This window comes from Nycticebus coucang, chromosome 9 (genome assembly GCF_027406575.1).
Source record: "Nycticebus coucang isolate mNycCou1 chromosome 9, mNycCou1.pri, whole genome shotgun sequence".
Taxonomy (NCBI): domain Eukaryota; kingdom Metazoa; phylum Chordata; class Mammalia; order Primates; family Lorisidae; genus Nycticebus; species Nycticebus coucang.
The window spans coordinates 22,763,875-22,783,237 of record NC_069788.1 but is presented as its reverse complement, the minus strand read 5'-3'; the positions used below and the strand labels follow the sequence as shown (position 1 = coordinate 22,783,237).

General features: G+C 36.2%; 1 protein-coding gene across 4 annotated transcripts in view; it reads left to right on the top strand.

The window, feature by feature from the left end:
• PRIM2 (DNA primase subunit 2) overlaps nucleotides 1–19,363 on the top strand; it is a 460,188-nt gene that overhangs the window by 359,865 nt on the left and 80,960 nt on the right. For all 4 annotated transcript variants that reach the window (XM_053600944.1, XM_053600945.1, XM_053600946.1 and 1 more), the window contains 2 exons: nucleotides 9,260–9,332; nucleotides 14,075–14,260. In XM_053600944.1, the coding sequence (XP_053456919.1) occupies nucleotides 9,260–9,332; nucleotides 14,075–14,260 (259 nt within the window). The remainder of the gene's footprint in view (nucleotides 1–9,259; nucleotides 9,333–14,074; nucleotides 14,261–19,363) is intronic.

The following is a 19,363-nucleotide window of genomic DNA, read 5'->3' as shown; positions in this document are numbered from 1 at the left end:
ATATTTTACGTTTAAAATCAGTTTTGATAAGGTATAATTTATACACAAGGAAATCCACCCATTTTGTACAATACAGTTTGATGACTTTCGACAAATGTGAGGTACAGATATTTTTGGTAGAAATGTGAGGTGCACCTTTCAGTTCTCTTGCAGTTCATTGGACATCGGGCACATTCAGGGTGGTATGTCCATAGGCTCTTGAAGTTCATTGGATTGTCAAGGTTATAAATTAGAAGATATAGGAAAATATGGACCATCTTGGTAAAGATGAGGCGAGCGTAAAAGCAAGTAGCATTTGTTCTATTTGTAGTTCTTACCGGATATGAAAAGCTAGATGGTCCTGATTTTTCTGGCTGTGTAAGCCTCTTGGAATCATACCATTTTCCCCAGTTATACAGAAATATAGATCATTATACTGTATATTGTGTAATGGCAGTTTTCTGAGGAGATTTTTTTTTAAAAACAAAATTGAGTAAAATTCATGCTTGTGGAAAAATAATTTATATTCAACCAATTTAAAGCAGAATTTTATTGATCGGGTTCTCATTTGGAATAACTGCAGGAAAAATCACCTGGGCTCCTACAAGTTGGATACCATTTACTGGGGATTTAGCTGGAGGAAAAAACCTCATTTCAATTTCAGTGGTGACAGCTGTTGAGTGAATTTTCCTGTGATATCCTTCTCAGCAGGAAATGGTATATTGTTACTTTAGCTTCCTTAATTTCCTACCCACCTAGCAAATCCAAACTGCAGGGATTGTGCTTTCTAAATGTCTGAGTGGCCTAGTTTATGTAGACAGAGCATTTTTTTTTAACGTCCAAAGTGGGTAAAATCGTGATTGCAAAAATAGATATATGGGTAATGTTCAGAAACATTTGTTTCCTCTTCCTGAAATTGTTTTTCCATTTGTACCATGATTACACTTGGCTTTATATGAAAAGATTATATTGGAACTTGGTGTACTTTTATAGAATGATGTAGGGGATTATAGTTCACATTGAATGATGTATTAGCTTACTTTTTAATGGTGCAAATAAATATGTTTCCTTGACGCAGAGATCAGTTTTGATTACTTGTGATGCTTTCTTCACTGCTTTTTTATTTTATGCCAGTTGAAAAAAATATGATAAACTATAGCCTGCCAGATAAAAAGGAGTAAATAGTGTTAACCTCTAGGTTTGAGAGTACAGGGAAATGCTTGACAAAGAAAGGAAATATATTTTATATGTTATTGTTTTATGAACCTCAGAATTTCTGTTAGTGGGTGGAGAGGATGGAATGGCCCTCCCCGAGGACGGGGGAGGAATTCTTTCTGCTGTGGTTTAGGGTTCTGCTGTAATCGCCATTCACATCCTGCCCTTCATGGCTTCTTGGAAGGGCAGAGGAATGGACAGGTGCAGTTAGGTGTTGAGGTGGGCCAAGCAACCCCAGAGAGTCTCAAATAGAAATGTGTCACAGCTTTATTTGTCCCCAAGGAAACAATTCATTTTAACTTCAAACAAATCAGAATTTAAGATTGCTTCCCTAGTAGTATTAGAGGCAAACTATGGCCTACATTTAAAAGCTTGATTCTAAAGTAGAATGTGAAAACAAGCACATTTATAGTAAGCAGACTTAAGGCACTTCCTTTAGTGTGCCCAATTGCAGCTTATATTCTGCTTATCAGTGGCAGAGATTGATCTTAATTTGGCAAATAGAAATCAGGGTGGGTCAGTTGCCTACTCTACAGTTATACCTTGCCCTCCAGAGAATCCAGACTCTTGTGTCATTGTGTCTCCACTGGACACAGTGCTGTCCGGTAGAATCATAATGAGAACAACAAATGTGAGCCATGTGTGTAATTTAAAAATTAAGTGATTAATTTTAATAACATGCCTATTTCACTCATATTCAAAATATTTTAGCATGCAATTGATGAAAAATTATTAGTGAACTATGGGGTGTCCATAAAATTTAAAATAGTGTGCAATTGCACATGAACTTTATGAACACCCTGTATTTTACACTTTTTTTTTTGTGTGTGTGTGTGTGTGTGTACTAAGTCTTTGAAATCCATTGTATACTTTATACTTATTGAACCTCTCAGTTCAGGCCTAGCTACACGTCAAGTGCTCAATAGTCACATTTGGCTAGTGGATACCATATTGAACAGCGCTGCTCTGCAAAATCGAATTCCATTTAAATCTTCAGTGTTTAATGTTGAATTTTTGTATTTGGGAAACTTTCAAAAGGTGTAAGTATCGTCTATGATGATAGATTCAAAAAACCTTCCGGATATGAGGCTATTCAAGGACATTGAAATTCTCCCACTTCAAGGTTAAATATTTTATGTGATAGTATAAAGAAGATAAGAAAGAAATTATTTTTTTCCTAGTATTCACAGGAAGAAATTGGTGAATGTTAAGAATAGAGAAAAGTCATATCCAAACTGTCTAAGTCTAATGAACTTAGGCCTAGATGACGATATATCAATTTTAGTGAGGAATGCTGCAGTGGACATTTTATTTGTCTTCAGAGTAACCCTCAGAGGGCAGTACTTTTGTGATCTTTTTTATAATGCCCGATTTACCAAGGTGATTACTAGAGTTGCAAAGTCACACAGATAGTGGGCTATGCAACCACTTGACTATTGATTCTGAAACCTGTCCTCTTAATCACTCTTTTCTGCTTATTTCCTTGTTCTTTTATGACCCCATGATTGCCTTGGGCAGAATGAACTTGGAAAAATTGTGCAAATGAAGAGGAGCTGCAGTTAAACTAAACTTTAGTTGAAACTATTCCACTACTTCCTGTTTACTCCCTGAAGTTTTCATGTTGATTATCTGAAAAGGTGGAAAAGATCCTGGATGTAATCACCCTGGAAAAGCTGACCATTGTCTTCTCATATTGTCAGTCATGCCCCGTGGGCTTTCTGTCACCTGTAGCAGGGCTCATGAATACCACTGTTGGAGCTGAGGTGTGATGATCCATCTTCGGCTAAGGATCAGTGCCACAGCATGAAGAGATTATTTTTTTTTTTCTTAACCAGCTAATCTTGCCTTAAGATCCACATGTCTGCTTTCACGTGATTTCTGCTTTTTGTTTTCAACTCTGAGTTTCAACACTCAAAAACAATTCCCTGCGGAGCATGTAAGTGCTCTTATTGATATTCATGGTGCATTGAACATGATTTGAATTTCTGTTGTTGCCACAAAGTCCAGAAGTGGGGCTGCCTTGCACTTAAATTCACAGATCAGATGTGTGCAGATGTATCTATTTCAGGTTTATCTTTTTACATACCCCCGGCATTGTTATTCTGTGCGTTAAATGTTCGTGTGATGGTGTTTGGGGAAACTGTGGCTCACTGTGCGTGTGATTGATTATCCTTCCTCTCTTGGTCATCCCCCAATATTGGACTGATTTAATTGAATTGAAAGTAGGCACATTTAGATTTGGTTACATAAATATGTGTTTGGATATTTTGAAAGTCTTACCTTCTTCCAGCTTCTAAATTATTGTAACTCTGTTAGCCTTACAATTAACTGTTTCCTGTGATTTCAAACTGTATTGGAAAACTAGCTGTGCTTACCTCTTACTGTTTAATGAACGAAATAACATGAGAGGGAGAGGTTCTTCAGATGTGACCGAGTTTTAATTAAGTTGTATGTAAGTTTATTGAACAAATGCTACAGTTAAAAACACACTTTTACATATCTTGTGTGTCATTAGTTCTCTTCTAGTAGATGAGATAATTTCGGACCATCATGAAATTACTTCTAAGCAAAGTTTTTTATATACGATTGCTAAATTCTCTTTTCTTGGAAAGTAATATCATGCATATGGTTAGTTTTTTTTTTTTTTTTTTTTTTTGCAGTTTTTGGCCGGGGCCAGGTTTGAACCCACCACCCCTGGGATATGGGGCTGGCGCCCTACTCCTTGAGCCACAGGCGCTGCCCCATATGGCTAGGTTTTTAAAAACTTAACAGAAGCCTCAAATTTTTATTAAAATAGAGCCACAGCACGGTGTCATTATGAAAGGAAATAGGACTGAACGTCTGTTTGTTTTGACGGTCTTTGTTTAGACCCATCTCAGGGCCTACCTGATTGCAGTTCTTCTCCTCCCCTCTGGCCTTTGCTTGTCTTTTTGTCTAATCGACCCTCATCTGCACCCTGCGATTTAGAAATTTCCTTGGTGTTGCTATCACATGCTTCCTTAAAACCCCCTGCAACATCATCAGTTTAAATCACGTGTTGTTATGAACCTGGTTAAAACTTCACAATGTTTTAATGTACACAGAATTATTAATTTACAAATGGCAAATATACTAAAAAAACAGGCTTCTGGTGTTTTTGTGATCAACTGTTTTCTGACTCCATTCTCTATTTCCTCCACTTTACTCCCCAGTCCCTCATTCCCACTGCTTGTCATCTTGCCTTCATCCCAGGGAATCTTGTGACCCACTGAAATGTTCTTTTGGTCTGCGGTATCAAAAACATGATATTTGTGGCATATCTCACTTTACTCTTTTATGAAAGGTTAGGAGTAGAAAAGCTTTTATGCGTAGTGAGTCTCCCTTGTTAAAAAAAGTATGTTGGTGAGAGTGAGTGTTTCTCAAAATAAAACTGTGATTATTTTAAATGGCTAGAAAACAGTATTTTCTGCTGGATTTGACACACACACATACATATATGTATATATATGTGTATATACATCTTGAACCAATTAAAAATGGGTTTTGCTGTTAAAATTAATAACCAAGAAGTGTTCATTCATAAAATTGACCTTTTATTTAAATCATGCAAATAAAAATATAGTTTGACAATTTCTTACTTTTTTTATTATTAAATCATAGCTGTGTACATTAATGCGATCATGGGGCACCATTCACACTGTCTTTATAGACCATTTGACACATTTTCATCACACTGGTTAACATAGCCTTCCTGTTGACAATTTCTTAATGTAGCAGTTGCATTCATTTGGAAGTAGTGTGGTAAAAAGTTGGCGCTGAGCTCGGAATGTAAAGAGTCCCTTCCCTTTTCCTGTGTCATGAAGCTCTTTTAGAAACATCCCTTAACGCTCCCAAGAAAGGCCAAAGGCTCAGTTTCATGAGCTACTGTGAACTGTTCTTAAGCATTTTTATTCTCCCATGGCAGCATTATTTGTTCCTTTTTCTTCTATCTTGATTCTTGAGCTTCTGTCAATGTTTCATTATTATGAGGGGAAAAAAATCTGCCTGGAAACATTCTAATGACTTAGGAAGTTTGTATTTCCGTAATTTCCATGAAAGTTCATTGTGGAATCGAAGTGTTATTATTTAGCTAAAGCGGTTTTATCTTGTGGAAGTGAAATAGAGGCTTGGGAGCATTCTGGCAATCAGGCTAGAAACTTGTGTGTTACCCTTGCCTCGTCCACCTCCTTCATCGGGTGTATCCATTCTTTTCCAGAAAATCTGCATTCATCTACCACCTTTTTATCCATCTGTGTCAGTACTTTACGCCAGACTCCGACTTTCTCTTGCCTGGATATCATGCTGACTGCAATATTCTTCCGCTTTCTTGTTATTTCTCCACATTGGTTTCTTTCTCAAGTGTAAACCTGATTATGTTAGTTTTTGCCTCAAATGTTTTCATAGTTTTTCGTTGCCTAAAGAGTGCAGGATTCAAGGCTTCCTTTCTTGTGTTGTTTCTGATAATCCCTCTTTGCCCCCTACCCCAAGCTATATCTATTCATAACTAGTTCCAATATGTATTAATTAGCTGAGATGTTTATTAATTATCAACTTCTCTAACGAAGACATAAGTAAGCCCCTCTGATCATAGATGAGTAGAGTGAAAATCCCACCTCTAATCCTGATGGTAACATCTTCATTTCTAGCATACTCCCCCTTTTCTACCCCTGCTCCGTGGGTTCTGTGCTTGCCAGCCCTGGGCTGGTGGCCTTCTTCCTTTTAATGTTTTTAGAAGTTTGAAGTCTATTCAGTTTCCTTATAGTCTCTGTATAGGTATTTATATCTAATAAAGTCTTCAAATTAATCATTGCTACCATTCTCTTGCTTTTTCACTTTTCCCCCTTGAAATTTAGCCCTTCTGTGTATTCTGTCGGAATACTGAGAAACAAGTGTTTTACTGGCGTACAGGTAGAGGTGTGTATCCTCTTTATATGTCTTTTCTTTGTACTTGAATACTACGTTAATCTTGGCTGAGAACAACTTTCTTGTGGCATAGTAATCATTTGGCTCCACTTAACTCCATAACTATCATCATGTTTAGACATCCTTTAAATATTTTATAGAAGACTTTCATATTTGTTAATCTGTTTGATCTGAACAATCCTGTTAGATCATTGAAATCACCACCTTAGAGGGTCAAGGACATGGCCCAGCGCCTCTCAGCTGGGTGAAGGCTCTTCTACTAACTCAGGCATCTTCCTTACTGTCCTGCTATTTTTGTACTTATTGGTCAAACTGCAGTTGCTTTGTGTACTGGAATATGCATTACTGATTTTAATTAGCACTTTGAACAAATTATTTCATTTGATTTCCCCAGCATTTCTGTTAATTAGGCAGACCTGACATTATTAGTGCCATTTTACAAATGAGGATGGTGCAAATCAGGGAGGTTAAGTGACTTGCCCCAGTTTGCAGAACTAGTGATTTGAAAAACAAAAAACCAGAAGAGGTCTTCAGCCTCCTAGCCAGTGCTAATCTCATTGATCTTTACTGCCTCTTTGCTCTATCGTACTGGAAAGTGAAGTATGTGTTTATTCTTGGGAAAAAATTCCACTCAACCAGCTCTCTGGTTATGCTCTATCAAAGGTAAAACATTAAAGTTAGGTGGCAGCTGTTGTTTTAACTTTACCTAAGTTTTGAATGCCGTAGTTCTATAATTAATGGAATGCATAGAATCCAGTGATAGATTAATTATTAGAAATTTATTGCTCAAGGGAAAAATAATACAAGAGGCAAAGAGATATGTTTCAGAATATGGGATTGTAGGGAAAAATAGTAAGTTTTTTCTTCAACCTCTATACATTCTTAGTTGGGATGGACTCCAGTAATGAAAGGTGGATTAATAAGAGAATAACAAACAGAAGTTTATTAACTCATTATACTCAAATATACTATGTTGTATTAGCTCATTTCTGTTGCTTATAATACTTGAAAATAGGTAGTATATTAAAGAAAAGGAATTTCTGTCTTATAGTTATGGAGGCTGGAAAGTCCAAGGTGGAGGGGACATGTCTGGGGAGAGCCTTTTTGCTGGTGGAGATGGTTTGAAGAGTCCTGAGGCAGTGCAGGGTTTAGGTGGCAAAGAGGCGGAGCGTGCTAATGTGCCAGCTCAGGTTTCTTGTCCTCACCTTCTGAAGCCACCAGTTCCCTCTTTTGATAACACATTAATCCATTAATCTATGAATGGACTAATCCATTGAAGAAGACAGAGCCCTCGTGATCACTGTTAAAAGTCCCCATACTACCACCTTGGAGATTGAGTTCCAGCATGAGTTTTGGAGGGACAGATATTCATAGCACATGTATATTTCATACATAATGGAAGACACCAGGGAATGAGTAGTTCCTCCAAGAGGTAGCTTTGAATTCCAGTGCAAATAGAATCTTCAACTGAGAAGCGTGAATTTTTAGAGTAGTGAAAAGACAAAGGAAAAGGACTTTGAGTCTCTAGGGGCAGCAACTTGTGGGAAGGCAAATAAGTGGCAGATAAAGGCTAACCAGTAAAGCTTGTTCATGTCGATTCCTCTGGTATCATCTCCAGATACTAGGGGCCTAAAATTGTCTTCACTGAGCAATATTTGTTTTCCCTGGTAGAAGGGATACAATACATACTTTTTGTCTTTATAAATCTAGGTATGTCTTGCTTTTAGTCAAATAGGGAGTAGGCAGAGCTTTTCAGAATCTGCTTCTTTTTAAGTTACCTCCAGTTCAGCAGTCCTTTGTATCATGGGGTGGCATCTTCTGGTCTCCCTCAGCATCCTCCTGCTCATTTGCCTTGCAGAGTAATCCTCAGGCCAGAGGCTGGAGGACTGGATTGAGGACTAGGGGTGGGGAAATGTGTATAAATGTGTATTTATATCTCACAGTTTCTGGCCAGCAGCTGCTGCATCCTGGGACAGTACTGTTGTTTTGCTTCATAATCTGTACCCATTGCTGGCTATGGGAATGTCACCCCTCTGTAGGGCATCTTGAATGCATGTGGGCTCAGCAGGAAGAATCTGTACTGAGCAGGTGGAAAGTAGAAAGTCTGCAATTCTTCATGATAATAATGATACTCCACACCAGGATTTCCCTTTAATTGTGGTGTCTGTATAAGTCTTGGTTTGATTATGGTCTTCTGTGTAATCCAGCATAGATGGCGCATTTTGATTTTGTTTGTTTTGCTGTGTCACACCTGAATCTGTGTTTATGGAGTTGGCGGGGATAGTATTTTGCATCAAGGAGATGAAGATTGCAGAGGTGGATGCCTTTAGGTAGTATATACCAAGTTGTGTTTTCTAATTTGTAAATAACAATACAGCAAAGTTTATCATAGGGATGTGGATGGGACAGTATAATGAGGAAACAAAGAATTAGGAGTTGAAAGGTTCGGTTCCCAAGCACTGCTGACTTGCTGCTTTCTGACCCTGACAAGTTTTTAACTGCTCTGAGCCTCCGTTTTCTCATTTGTCGAATGTAAAATTAAAATGCACTCTCAGAAGGGTTTTGAGGATCTAACTGGAGGCTATAGACAAAGACTCTGTACGCTGTAAAGTACTATTTGGATATTATTTATTTTAATAAACAGTGATTACTGTATGTAACAAAAATTATTTCAATTCAGACCTCCCATCAACACTGCAGAGCCCGTGTTTTATCTCCGTTTGACAGATGAGGAGCCTGAAATATAGAGTTCAAGTAACTTGCTCAGTGACCTACTACTACTAAGTGATAGTCCTGATTTAAGTTCCAGTTTCTTTTTTGCTATGTCGTCATGTTGTTAATAAAAGAATTAATAGTAGAGGTTTGAACTATGACAACAATTTGGATTATGCTTTTATGAAATGGAGATGCCCTAGACTAGTAATCAGGAGATCCAAACTGTCAGTATGTTTTTGTTTTATTTTAGAGTAAGTTATACACTTGAAACGCTGCTAAGGTTTATATATAAAATGATTTTTTATTCTGACCTAAATTATTTTCAGAAAAATAATTTCTTTGAAGCAATTAAAAGTATTTTACAAATCCCATGTTAATGATTTATTCCCTTTTTTCTTTTTTTTAATAGTCATTCCTATACTGGCCAAGATTACAGTATACAGAGAAATGTTGGAAAGATTTCTTTAGATCAGATTGATTCGGTAAGCATCACATCTTTTTAAACTTGTAATTTTATCGATGGATTAAACACAAATTTTCTTCAACCAGATTTTGGGGTGAGGAGATGGGAGAGAATGTTCATTGCTTCCTGTTCATTAAAAAAAAAAAAAAAATCCTATGTCCTAAAAAAACACATTCTTCTTAGTAAAGTATCACAAAATTGGAAAAGCAAGTATCCAATGTACTGAATACTAATAGCCAGTAGACGAACTAATACACACTCACACAAGAGAAAAACTCAATTCAATTCAAGCTAGGTGGGAGGGGGAGGGGATTGGTGTGCTCCCACCTAACGGGCATAGTGTGAGGGGTACGGCACACGTGAGTGCAGGACACGGCTGCAACAGGGGCTTTACCTAACAAATGCAAACATTGTAATCTAACGTTTAATAATTAGATTTAAATTTAATAATCTTAAATAAAGAGAAAAAATCCTGTGTCCTATACATATGATTTTTTTGAATCATAGGAAAATCGAACTTAAGCAGGAAATTATCTGTACTTTGATAATAGCAGAGTTTAATCAATTATTCCAGAAGGAAATTCTTTTAATTTAGTAATGATAGCTAAATGGAGTCCATGTGTTTATATTTAAATACCACATACATTTAGCAAAGGAGGAAATGAAAATACTAAGGGTATTAGTTTTTTAGGGCTGCCACATTAAACTATCACGGACTGGTGTTCTGATCAAAAGAAATTTATTTTCTCCCAGTCTAGGCCAGAAATCCAAGATCAACATGATGGCAGGTTTAATTTCTTCTGGGGCAATATTTCTTGTCTTACAAAAGGCTATCTTCTGGGTCTGTCCTCATGTGATTTTTCCAGGGCTTGTGTACACATCCCCGCTGTCTCTCCCTCTTCTTTGTAGGTCACTGGTCGCGTTGGACTCGGGCTCCACACTTGTGGCCTCCTTTATCCTTTATTACCTTTTTAAGGCCCCATCTCCGTCTTGAGGTATTGAGGGTGAGGACTTAAAACACATGAACTTAGGGGAGATGTCGTTTGTCTCATAATATGAATAGGCTACCATATTTGGGTTGCCACTAGATTAACAGCTCATTTCAGTATAATTTTTCTTTGCGGTTTCATAACAGAATGGAAGAGTAGTATACTGTGCTGTACTTGAATTTATAGAATTTCTACGCCCAGTTTGTGTTTATATTATGCAAATAATTAGAGGCTAATTCTATTACTGGTTCTAGCTAGATATTTTCCCATACACAAGCTAATGTGAACATGGTTGGATACGGTGGGACTATATAGAAATATAATCATTACTTCATTTAGTAAATATATATTGAGCCTATCAATTATGTACCAACTGCTGTGCTGTGAATACAGAGGAAGAGAAAGCAGAAAGTATCCCAGCCTTCATGGGTCTTACTTAGGGGAGATAGACAGCATGGTGAATGATAGATGGACAGTGTAATGCTGAATTGCGTTCAGTGTTACAGTGATGATCCTAGTGTGGGCCTGTGCCTGAGACCCTGGGCGAAGTGAGGAGATGTCCTTTTTATTTGGTCTGTTCCCTAATTCTGTATCTGTAATGCCTGATCTCCACAACAGCATGCCATTTGCATATCCCTCGATAGTTGTTGCATCTCTTCTCCAAATGTTTACTTTAGATTTTTCTTCTAAGTGAAATTGGCTCCTTCCACAGTATTTTTTCCTGTGGTCCTCTCCAAGGAAAGGCTGCTTCCCTCCCACATTCTATGTAGATTTGGGTAAGTATCTTCTTTTCACATTACCACTTGCAAACTGTTAGAGCACTGGCTCCTTAAAAGCCCTGTGACCACGTTATAGTGTGAATGGCCTGATACCTTGCTTCCTGCTGCTACCCCCCACCCCCATCCTTATTCTTTGATGATTTTAGCACCTACTTAATGGTCTTTTGCACTGACAGTACCCCTGTTACTATTCTTGGCCTCTGCAAGATCCATATTGGTAATTCATTCTTTATCCTGGCCTTAGAATTCCAACAATCACTTTTCTATCTCATTATGGCCAGCCCTATACCCCATCTTTTTTATTTCTAGTATTTGGACTACGGCCAGGGCCTCTTGAGTTTTCTTCCTGCTTTCATAGTAGTATTTTCACGACATAACAGAGTTCTTAAATGTATCAGATCGTAATAGTCTTCTGGTCAAAACTTCTAGTGGGTTTCCATCATATTTAGAGAAAAACCCAAACTCATTTTGTGGCCTGTAAAGCCGTATGTCCTCATCTTTTCAGTGTGTCTTCTGCTCCATTTGGCTCACTCACTGTGCTCTAGCTACATGGACCTCATCCTGCCTCTTAGCAAACCAACTTCATTCCTTCCCAGGGTCTCTGTTTTTATTTTCTGTACATGACCAGTACTCTTGGATCTTCATTTACCTGGAATCCGACTTAAGATTTATTTCTTAGCTAAAATGCTGTCTTCTCAGAGTGGTTTCACTGACCACCCAAATTAAAGTACCTCTTCACTCATTATGTTTGATTCCATTCCTCTATATTTCCACCCAGTGTTTTAATTTTTTTTTTTTTTTTGGAGACAGAGTCACACTTTGTTGCTCTTGGTAGAGTGCTGTGGCGTCATAGCTCACAGGAACCTTAAGCTCTTGGCTCAAGCGATCCTTTTGCCTCAGCCTCCCAAGTGCTGGGGTTACAGGTTTTTTTTTTGTCTGTGTTCATTGTGTATTTTCTCCCTTGTAAGCGCTTTAAAGACAGGGTTTTTGACTCCTTTGTTCACTTACGGTTCACCAGAACTATACACATAGTAAATATTCAATAAATATTTGGTGATTGAATGAGTGGAAACTAACCAAGGAATGTGCTAAAGAAAGTTGAAGTTGAATTGGGTCTTGAAGAATTGCTCAACTTTGGGTAAATGGCATGGGGGTGAGAGGGGCCAGCAAAGTGAGAAAAACGAGAAGGTACAAAATGTGACTCTGTGTTCGTGGGATAGTGAATAACCCAGCTGAGTGGGCAGAGGAGTCATACTGGTGTGGTGTGACTGGGGTATACCCCACTCCCTGGCACAGTGCGTCCATTGCACCACATGTTTATGCCCTTGTTGCCTGCATGGTAATCATTTATTACATGAGTTTAACTTAACATAATAGTGAATATAATGATTGCTGTGTATTTTTCCTTTATTTAACTATATTAATGGAACAAATTATGCCTTATTCATTTTCTTGTTTTCCAAAACATCTAATAAATATTTGTTGTTATGTATAATTCAAAAGTACTTAATGAGGGAACTATTAAGTAAGGATGTCAAATATTCATTGATTTGTTTGTATTAGAACCATATTTAAGAAAAAAATAATCAGGTGACAGTATGAAGGAATGAAAATGGTCAGGTGAAGATGAGGTGGATGGCTTTCCAGGTAGTCTTACCAAGGGTGGGGATATAAATCTCAATGAACTAGGTTGGGAATGGAAAGTTTTAGAACCGAAACTGGATGGTCACTAGAGGGAGCCGCAAAGTTGAACAAAGTACGAAATGCTTTTTCTTATAGACAAAGTGAATTTGCCAAGGAATATGTGAGGCCGTGAGAATTTAAATCGTAGGAGGAGGAGATTTGAGGAAGTGCTGAGAGAATACATTTGAGACCATAAGTAAAAAAGTTTGAATTAAAAGTGGGCAACGATATTTCACTTTTGAGACTAAGGGAAAGACCTTCACTGTTTTCCTTTCAACTATTGATTTCTTTAACAGATTTATTTGATTTCTCTTGTGAAAACAATTTCTTTTATTTTTATATTCTCCTTTGTATTTGCGTTATCTTAGAATTTTATCAGCCACTAAGCAATTGTACTTTTGGAAATTATGTCAGAGAAATGAAAGCTTACGTTCACATAAATACCTCTTCAAGAATGTTCATAGCAGCCTTACTTGAAGTAGCACCAAACTGTAAACAACCCAGGTGTTCTTCAGTGAGTGAATGGTTAAAAAATTTGTGGTACCTCCATACTATGCAATACTGCTTGCTAATAAAAAAGACAAACTTAGATTCAAAACTTAGATAAGGAAGTATGCCGACCAAAAAAAGCCAGTCAAAAAGCATTATTATATACTATATGATTCTATTATATAATACTCTTGAAATGTCCACATTATAGAGATGAGAAGCAGATTAGTGATAGCCAGTGGTTAGGCAACCACGGGAGGGTGGGGTGCAGAAGGTAGGTAGGGGGCATTTTAAAAGGGAAGCATAAGGAATCTTTGTGCTGATGGAACTGTTCTGCATCTTGACTATAAAATCGTGTAAACTTAAACACACAGGAAGTTAGTATATGAGTGTAAACTGAGGATATTCAAATAAGACCAGTGGATTGTGTCAGTGTCAATAACCTTTTTGTGATAATGTAGTATAGTTTTGCAAGATTTTATCTTTGGGAGAAATAATATCTCTTTGTATTTGTTTTTATAACTGGATGTGAGTCTACAGTTATGTTCAAAGAAATAGTTTAATCAAAAAATTGCTTTAAAGAAACAAGTGAAAATAAACCTAAATATCTTATTTAACCCAAAGTATTCAAAATATTAGCATATTAACATGTAATAAATATAAAAATATTATTAAGAAAAAGCTTGTACTGTAATCACAATAGTATGGTAATATTTTCTTGTGGTTTTTGTTTTTATTCCAATTAGAGTGAATTTGTAACCACAACAAATTGGAAGATCTGCTACGTCTTCCACATAACTAAACACTGTTATTTCTTGCAGCTTTCTACCAAATCCTTCCCACCCTGCATGCGTCAGTTACATAAAGCCTTGCGGGAAAATCACCATCTTCGTCATGGAGGCCGAATGCAGTATGGCCTTTACCTGAAGGGCATTGGTTTGACATTGGAACAGGCCTTGCAGTTCTGGAAGCAAGAATTTATCAGAGGAAAGATGGATCCAGACAAGGTAATGTTGAAAAATCAGAGTGATAACTAACATTTTAAGTTGGTCTGAAAACTAAAAGTGTTGTTTTTTGAATGTGATCTCTGAAATGTAGGTGAAAATTCTAAAAGATAAATGTGTTTACTGTTTAGGAAAAAACTCAAGTATTAATCTCCAATGTACTAAAGAAACAATCGCAAAAGACATTTGTAGGTATACTGGAAAGACAGAAATTGCTTTTGGAGTTACATTTCTGTAGGAAATTTGTATTTGCATATGTACATAGACATACGTATACGCATAGTGATGTTCCAGGACTAGGGGATAAATATTGCTATTATGCAGAATCTTTCATAGATTAAAGAAAGATTAATCTATTATTATTATTATTAACCTATTATTATTCAGATTTCCCAATTCACTACTTATTTTTTAAAAACAGTGTTAGCTGAAAACGTTTTATTTGAAAATATAGTTTATTAAAAAAAAAAAAGAAAATATAGTTTCTTGCCCCTTCTATGCCATGGCACAAGGGGTATAAAGTAAATTTTTTATTGCTTATTTCTTAATGTATTTTCTTCTAAAAAGAAGGTCAATTAGAACAAAAAATATTTACCAAATTTATTTTTAATTTTTATTTTTTCATTAAATCGTAGCTGTGCACATTTATGCAATCATGGGATACAATGTGTTGGTTTTATATACAATTTGAAATATTTTCATCAAACTGGTTAACGTAGCCTTCACGGCACTTTCTTAGTTATTGTGTTAAGACGTTTATATTCTACACGTAGTAAATTTCACATGTACCCTTGTAAGATGCACCATAAGTGTGGTCCACCAATTACCCTCCCTCCACCCATCCTATTTATTATTTAATAATAAATAATAAATTTATTATTTTATCCATAATAAAAATTTTAAACATTTTATTATGTCTTATATTATTTTGCTAGGGTTGTCATAACAAACAAAATGCCAGACTGGTTAGCTTAACAACAGAAATTTATTTCCTCACATTTCTGGAGGCCAGAAGTTCAAGGTTAAGGTGTTGGCAGATTTCATTTCTCCTGAGGATTGTCTCCTTGGCTTGTAGAGGGCCTTCTTGCATAGTCCTCACATGGCAACAGAGAAGGATATAGTATCTCCAGAACTTTCTAGCTGTAACTCCACGATACAGCTACCTTCCATAGATACCTAGAACCAAGTCCTTCTTTACCTCAACTCCTGCTCTTGAATTGATGGCCTAATCAGTATCAGTCTTCCCCTCCTGTCTTCCTTGGCTTGTGCTTGTTGCAGGCATTTTTGAAATACTTATTAATCTAACAGTATACTTAATGTTGGAAGGGAATTTGTTGTCTGTATCCTAAAATAATCTATAACTGTATGTGTTATTACTTGTAATTGTCATCTAGTGAAAGTAAGCTGTCTCTGGATACCTTCTATTAAGATTAAGAAGTTTTTTTGTATTATAGCATACAAAATTTCTGTTTTCTGCTGTAAACATTTATAAGTAGTAATAATCTGATTGTGGTTCTAATGGCCACAGTTATTTATTTATTTATTTTTGCAGTTTTTGGCCAGGGCTGGGCTTGAACCTGCCACCTCTGACATATGGGGCTGGCGCCCTACTCCTCTGAGCCACAGGCACCGCCCCTACAGTTAGTTATTTTTTATTGACAAATTTGATGTGTTAAGTCAATCCCCTTATAGATGTAAAAAGTAATCAGCTGTTGATAAAGTGCTTATTTGGAGTTGTTAGTTTGGATTAGTTACTTTTCTATTTTTTAAAATTTTATTTTCAGACTAGCATATATACTGCAGTAAATGATAATAATACACAGACATACCACTTTTCATAGCACCTGGTTACTCGATACCAGATTATGCTCTTAGAGTTTGGGGCACTAAACACTACACTAAACACTAAACACTTATATTTGTTGTTTGTTTATTCGTTAACTATATTCTTTTTTTTTTTTTTTTTTGCCGGGGCTGGGTTCGTTAACTATATTCTACAACTACAACATAAACTATATAAAAGCAGTTATCTTGTCTTTTTTGTTCACTCCTGCATGTTCAGACACCCAGAACGGCACCTGACTTAAAGTAGGAGTTTATTTATTGAATAAACGAATACAGGGACATTGCCATATTATTTCCTTAGAAATAAATCATCATAGAAAATTTTTTTTTGTTTTATTTTTGAGACAGAGTCTCACTATGTCATCCTCGGTAGAGTGCAGTGGTGTCATAGCTCACAGCAACCTCAAACTCTTGGGCTTAAGTGATCCTCTTGCCTTAGCCTCCCAAGTAACTCGGCCTACAGGCACCTGCTATTTTCTTGTTGCAGTTGTCGTTGTTGTTTAGCTGGCCCAGGCCAGGCTTGAACCCACCAGCTTCCGTGCATGTGGCTAGCGCTGTAACCACTGTGCTACGGGCGCTGAGCTCATCATAGAAATTTTCATAGATATTTATTTATCTATATGTGGCTGAATATGTGGCAAATTCTACCAAATCTTTAAAAATTGGCTTTCAATGTGAGAAAATATCTTAATCAGTTTTGGTTCTTTTTAAATAAAACTATATATCTAACAAGGTATAGAATATTAAATAATTATAATTGCTAGCCAAATTTGTTTATCTTTCATGTATTTTTCTAAAACAAAATATGGATTGGAAGACTATATAACTATGCCAGTATTTAATACAGTGTCTCTATGAAAAGTGTGGAGAAACACGCATGTGTGTGTATGTACAGATGTACAGGTCTGCGTATTTCATCTGTTTGGTATAGGTCATTCGGCAGGTTCTCACTGAGTGTTCATTGAGGAGAGGTGCTATTCTGAAGGTACTGCAATAAATGATAGAGCCCTTATTTAGGAGGCTTTACTGTCTCCTGGAAAAAACAGAAATTTATAAATACATAGCCAGAGAAGAAGGAAATTCCATGTGAAGGGGCAGCATTTCAAAGGACCTAAACGTGCAGCCCGTCCTACAGGTGGTAAAGAACTTGAAGTGTATCAGTGTAATTGTGGCAAGAGAAGAGTCTAGAATTACAAAGTTTTTCGTTTTGTTTTGCTTTTGTTGTTATTTAATTACCAAAGATTAAAGGGCTTAATAGTTCAGTAGGAACTGGACTTGACAAGTAGGTGGCTGCCTACTGGGATCAGGTCAGCTATGTAGGGTCAATTGGTAACTGTAATTTAAACATACATGATTTCACAACTTTAAATATTTACTAAATTTTTAATTGTGAATCTGGGATGTTGTGAAGGTATGCTGGAAAAGGAAAATTATATAAATAAGGTTTCCACTTGGTTCAAATTAATTTGGCTTCTCTAGATATGAATTTCTGATCCTATAAGCCAATGTTGATATTTTTTTTATTTCTATAAACACTGATTTTTTTTTAAAAACCTCCTTGCTTGAATATTTTAATTGACTTGGTGATAGGTTAAAGTGAGAGGAAGTAACAAAACATGATAAAACAATTACAGAACAAGCTGGGAATGGAAAGTACTGCTTAGGTAATGTGGAGTAAGAAAATTATTAGGATGAATCATGTTAGAGAAAATCAATCTTAAATTAGTATTTGAAGGAAGTGAATGACATGGATTAGCAGAAAGAGAGCAGAGAACAAGAAAACAGTGAATCAGGAATGAGAGAAACATTGTTTTATTTGCTTTTCTTTTATAATTCTTCCATTATTTATTATTCATTCATGGAGGCTGCTTTGTTTAGCTGGTTTGGGGATTGTTATGGTTTTGGTGGTTGTCATTTAGAAATCTATTTCCAGACTTCTCCTTGGATTTTTACCTTCTCAAGATATTTGAATGCCATTTTATTTAGATGCATATTATACTTGAGGATAACGGATTTTAGTATTGAAACATCAACCATTTCCAAGAAAACATTTTTTTTGTTATGATCTTGTAGCAAACCAATTATTTTATGCAGTATGTTTCACTCCCAAAATACTGGTTTCATAATGTAGGGTTTTTATTCTTAGATTTAATTGTTGAGTATGAATATTTATGATATATTAAAATTTTAAAAATGAAGCCCTTTCCGTTAACCCTTGACAGTGGAGGGTCGAGGCATTTGAAAATTACACATAGGTTGTCAAATAGGATTCTTTGGGTTTGTGAATGACTCTACAAGAAGTATTCAAAGTTTTGAATGTCTTATTTCTTAAATAATTTCCTAATTCCTAAAATAAATGCCTCTATGCTCTATGTAAATAAAATGTATTTAATTAATGATAGTAAAGTTTTACACACATTTTCTTAATTCTAATTTACATGCCAGTCTACCTTGAGAAAAGCCTCACCTGGTTCGCAGGAGATAAACTTTCTCAAACCTCAATTTAAAGCATGAAAAAATATACTGCTAAAGTATTCTTTTACTTGGTAGTTGGATATTCAATCACTTCAGCTACTAGTTTTGTTAAGAATTCGATTGAACTGGATAATTCGTGTAATAAATTCAAAGCAATGTGTTCTCTCCATCAGCTTGCTTATAATGTTGTTGTTCTGAATTGCTTTTACCTGGATTTATTGAATATTAAGCACAACATATATCATGTACATTTTATATAGCTGGAATTTCTGTTCCTGATGATAGCGTGCTTAAGGTCTGCTATGTGTTGTTATAATTGGATTAGATCAAGGAACGTTTAGTACTGTTTAAAAAGTTTGTGTTTCCTCCCAGAATCCAACTTTCATCATGACTTAGAACAGACTTAGGTTGTTAAAAATTGGCTACCAAAGAATTGACTATTTGATGGGGTGTGAGTACGTAAAACATGTTTATTGTTGGAACTTTTTTCCACAGACCAGTGGATCTCAGCATCAGCATCATTTGGGAATTTGTTAGAAATGCAGATTCTCCGAATCAAGTTCTGGGGGTAGGGCCTGCAGTTTGTGTTTTAACAAGGCTTCCAGATGAAACTGAGGCACACTGCGGATTGAGAACCACTGTTCTAGATATTACCCTGTCTCAGTCCATTTTCTATTGTTTATGCTGTTTATGACAGAATATTTGAGGTTGGGTAATTTATAAAGAAAATAAATTTATTTTTTTACAATTACAGAGACTAAGAAGTTCCAGCTTGAGGGGCTGTGT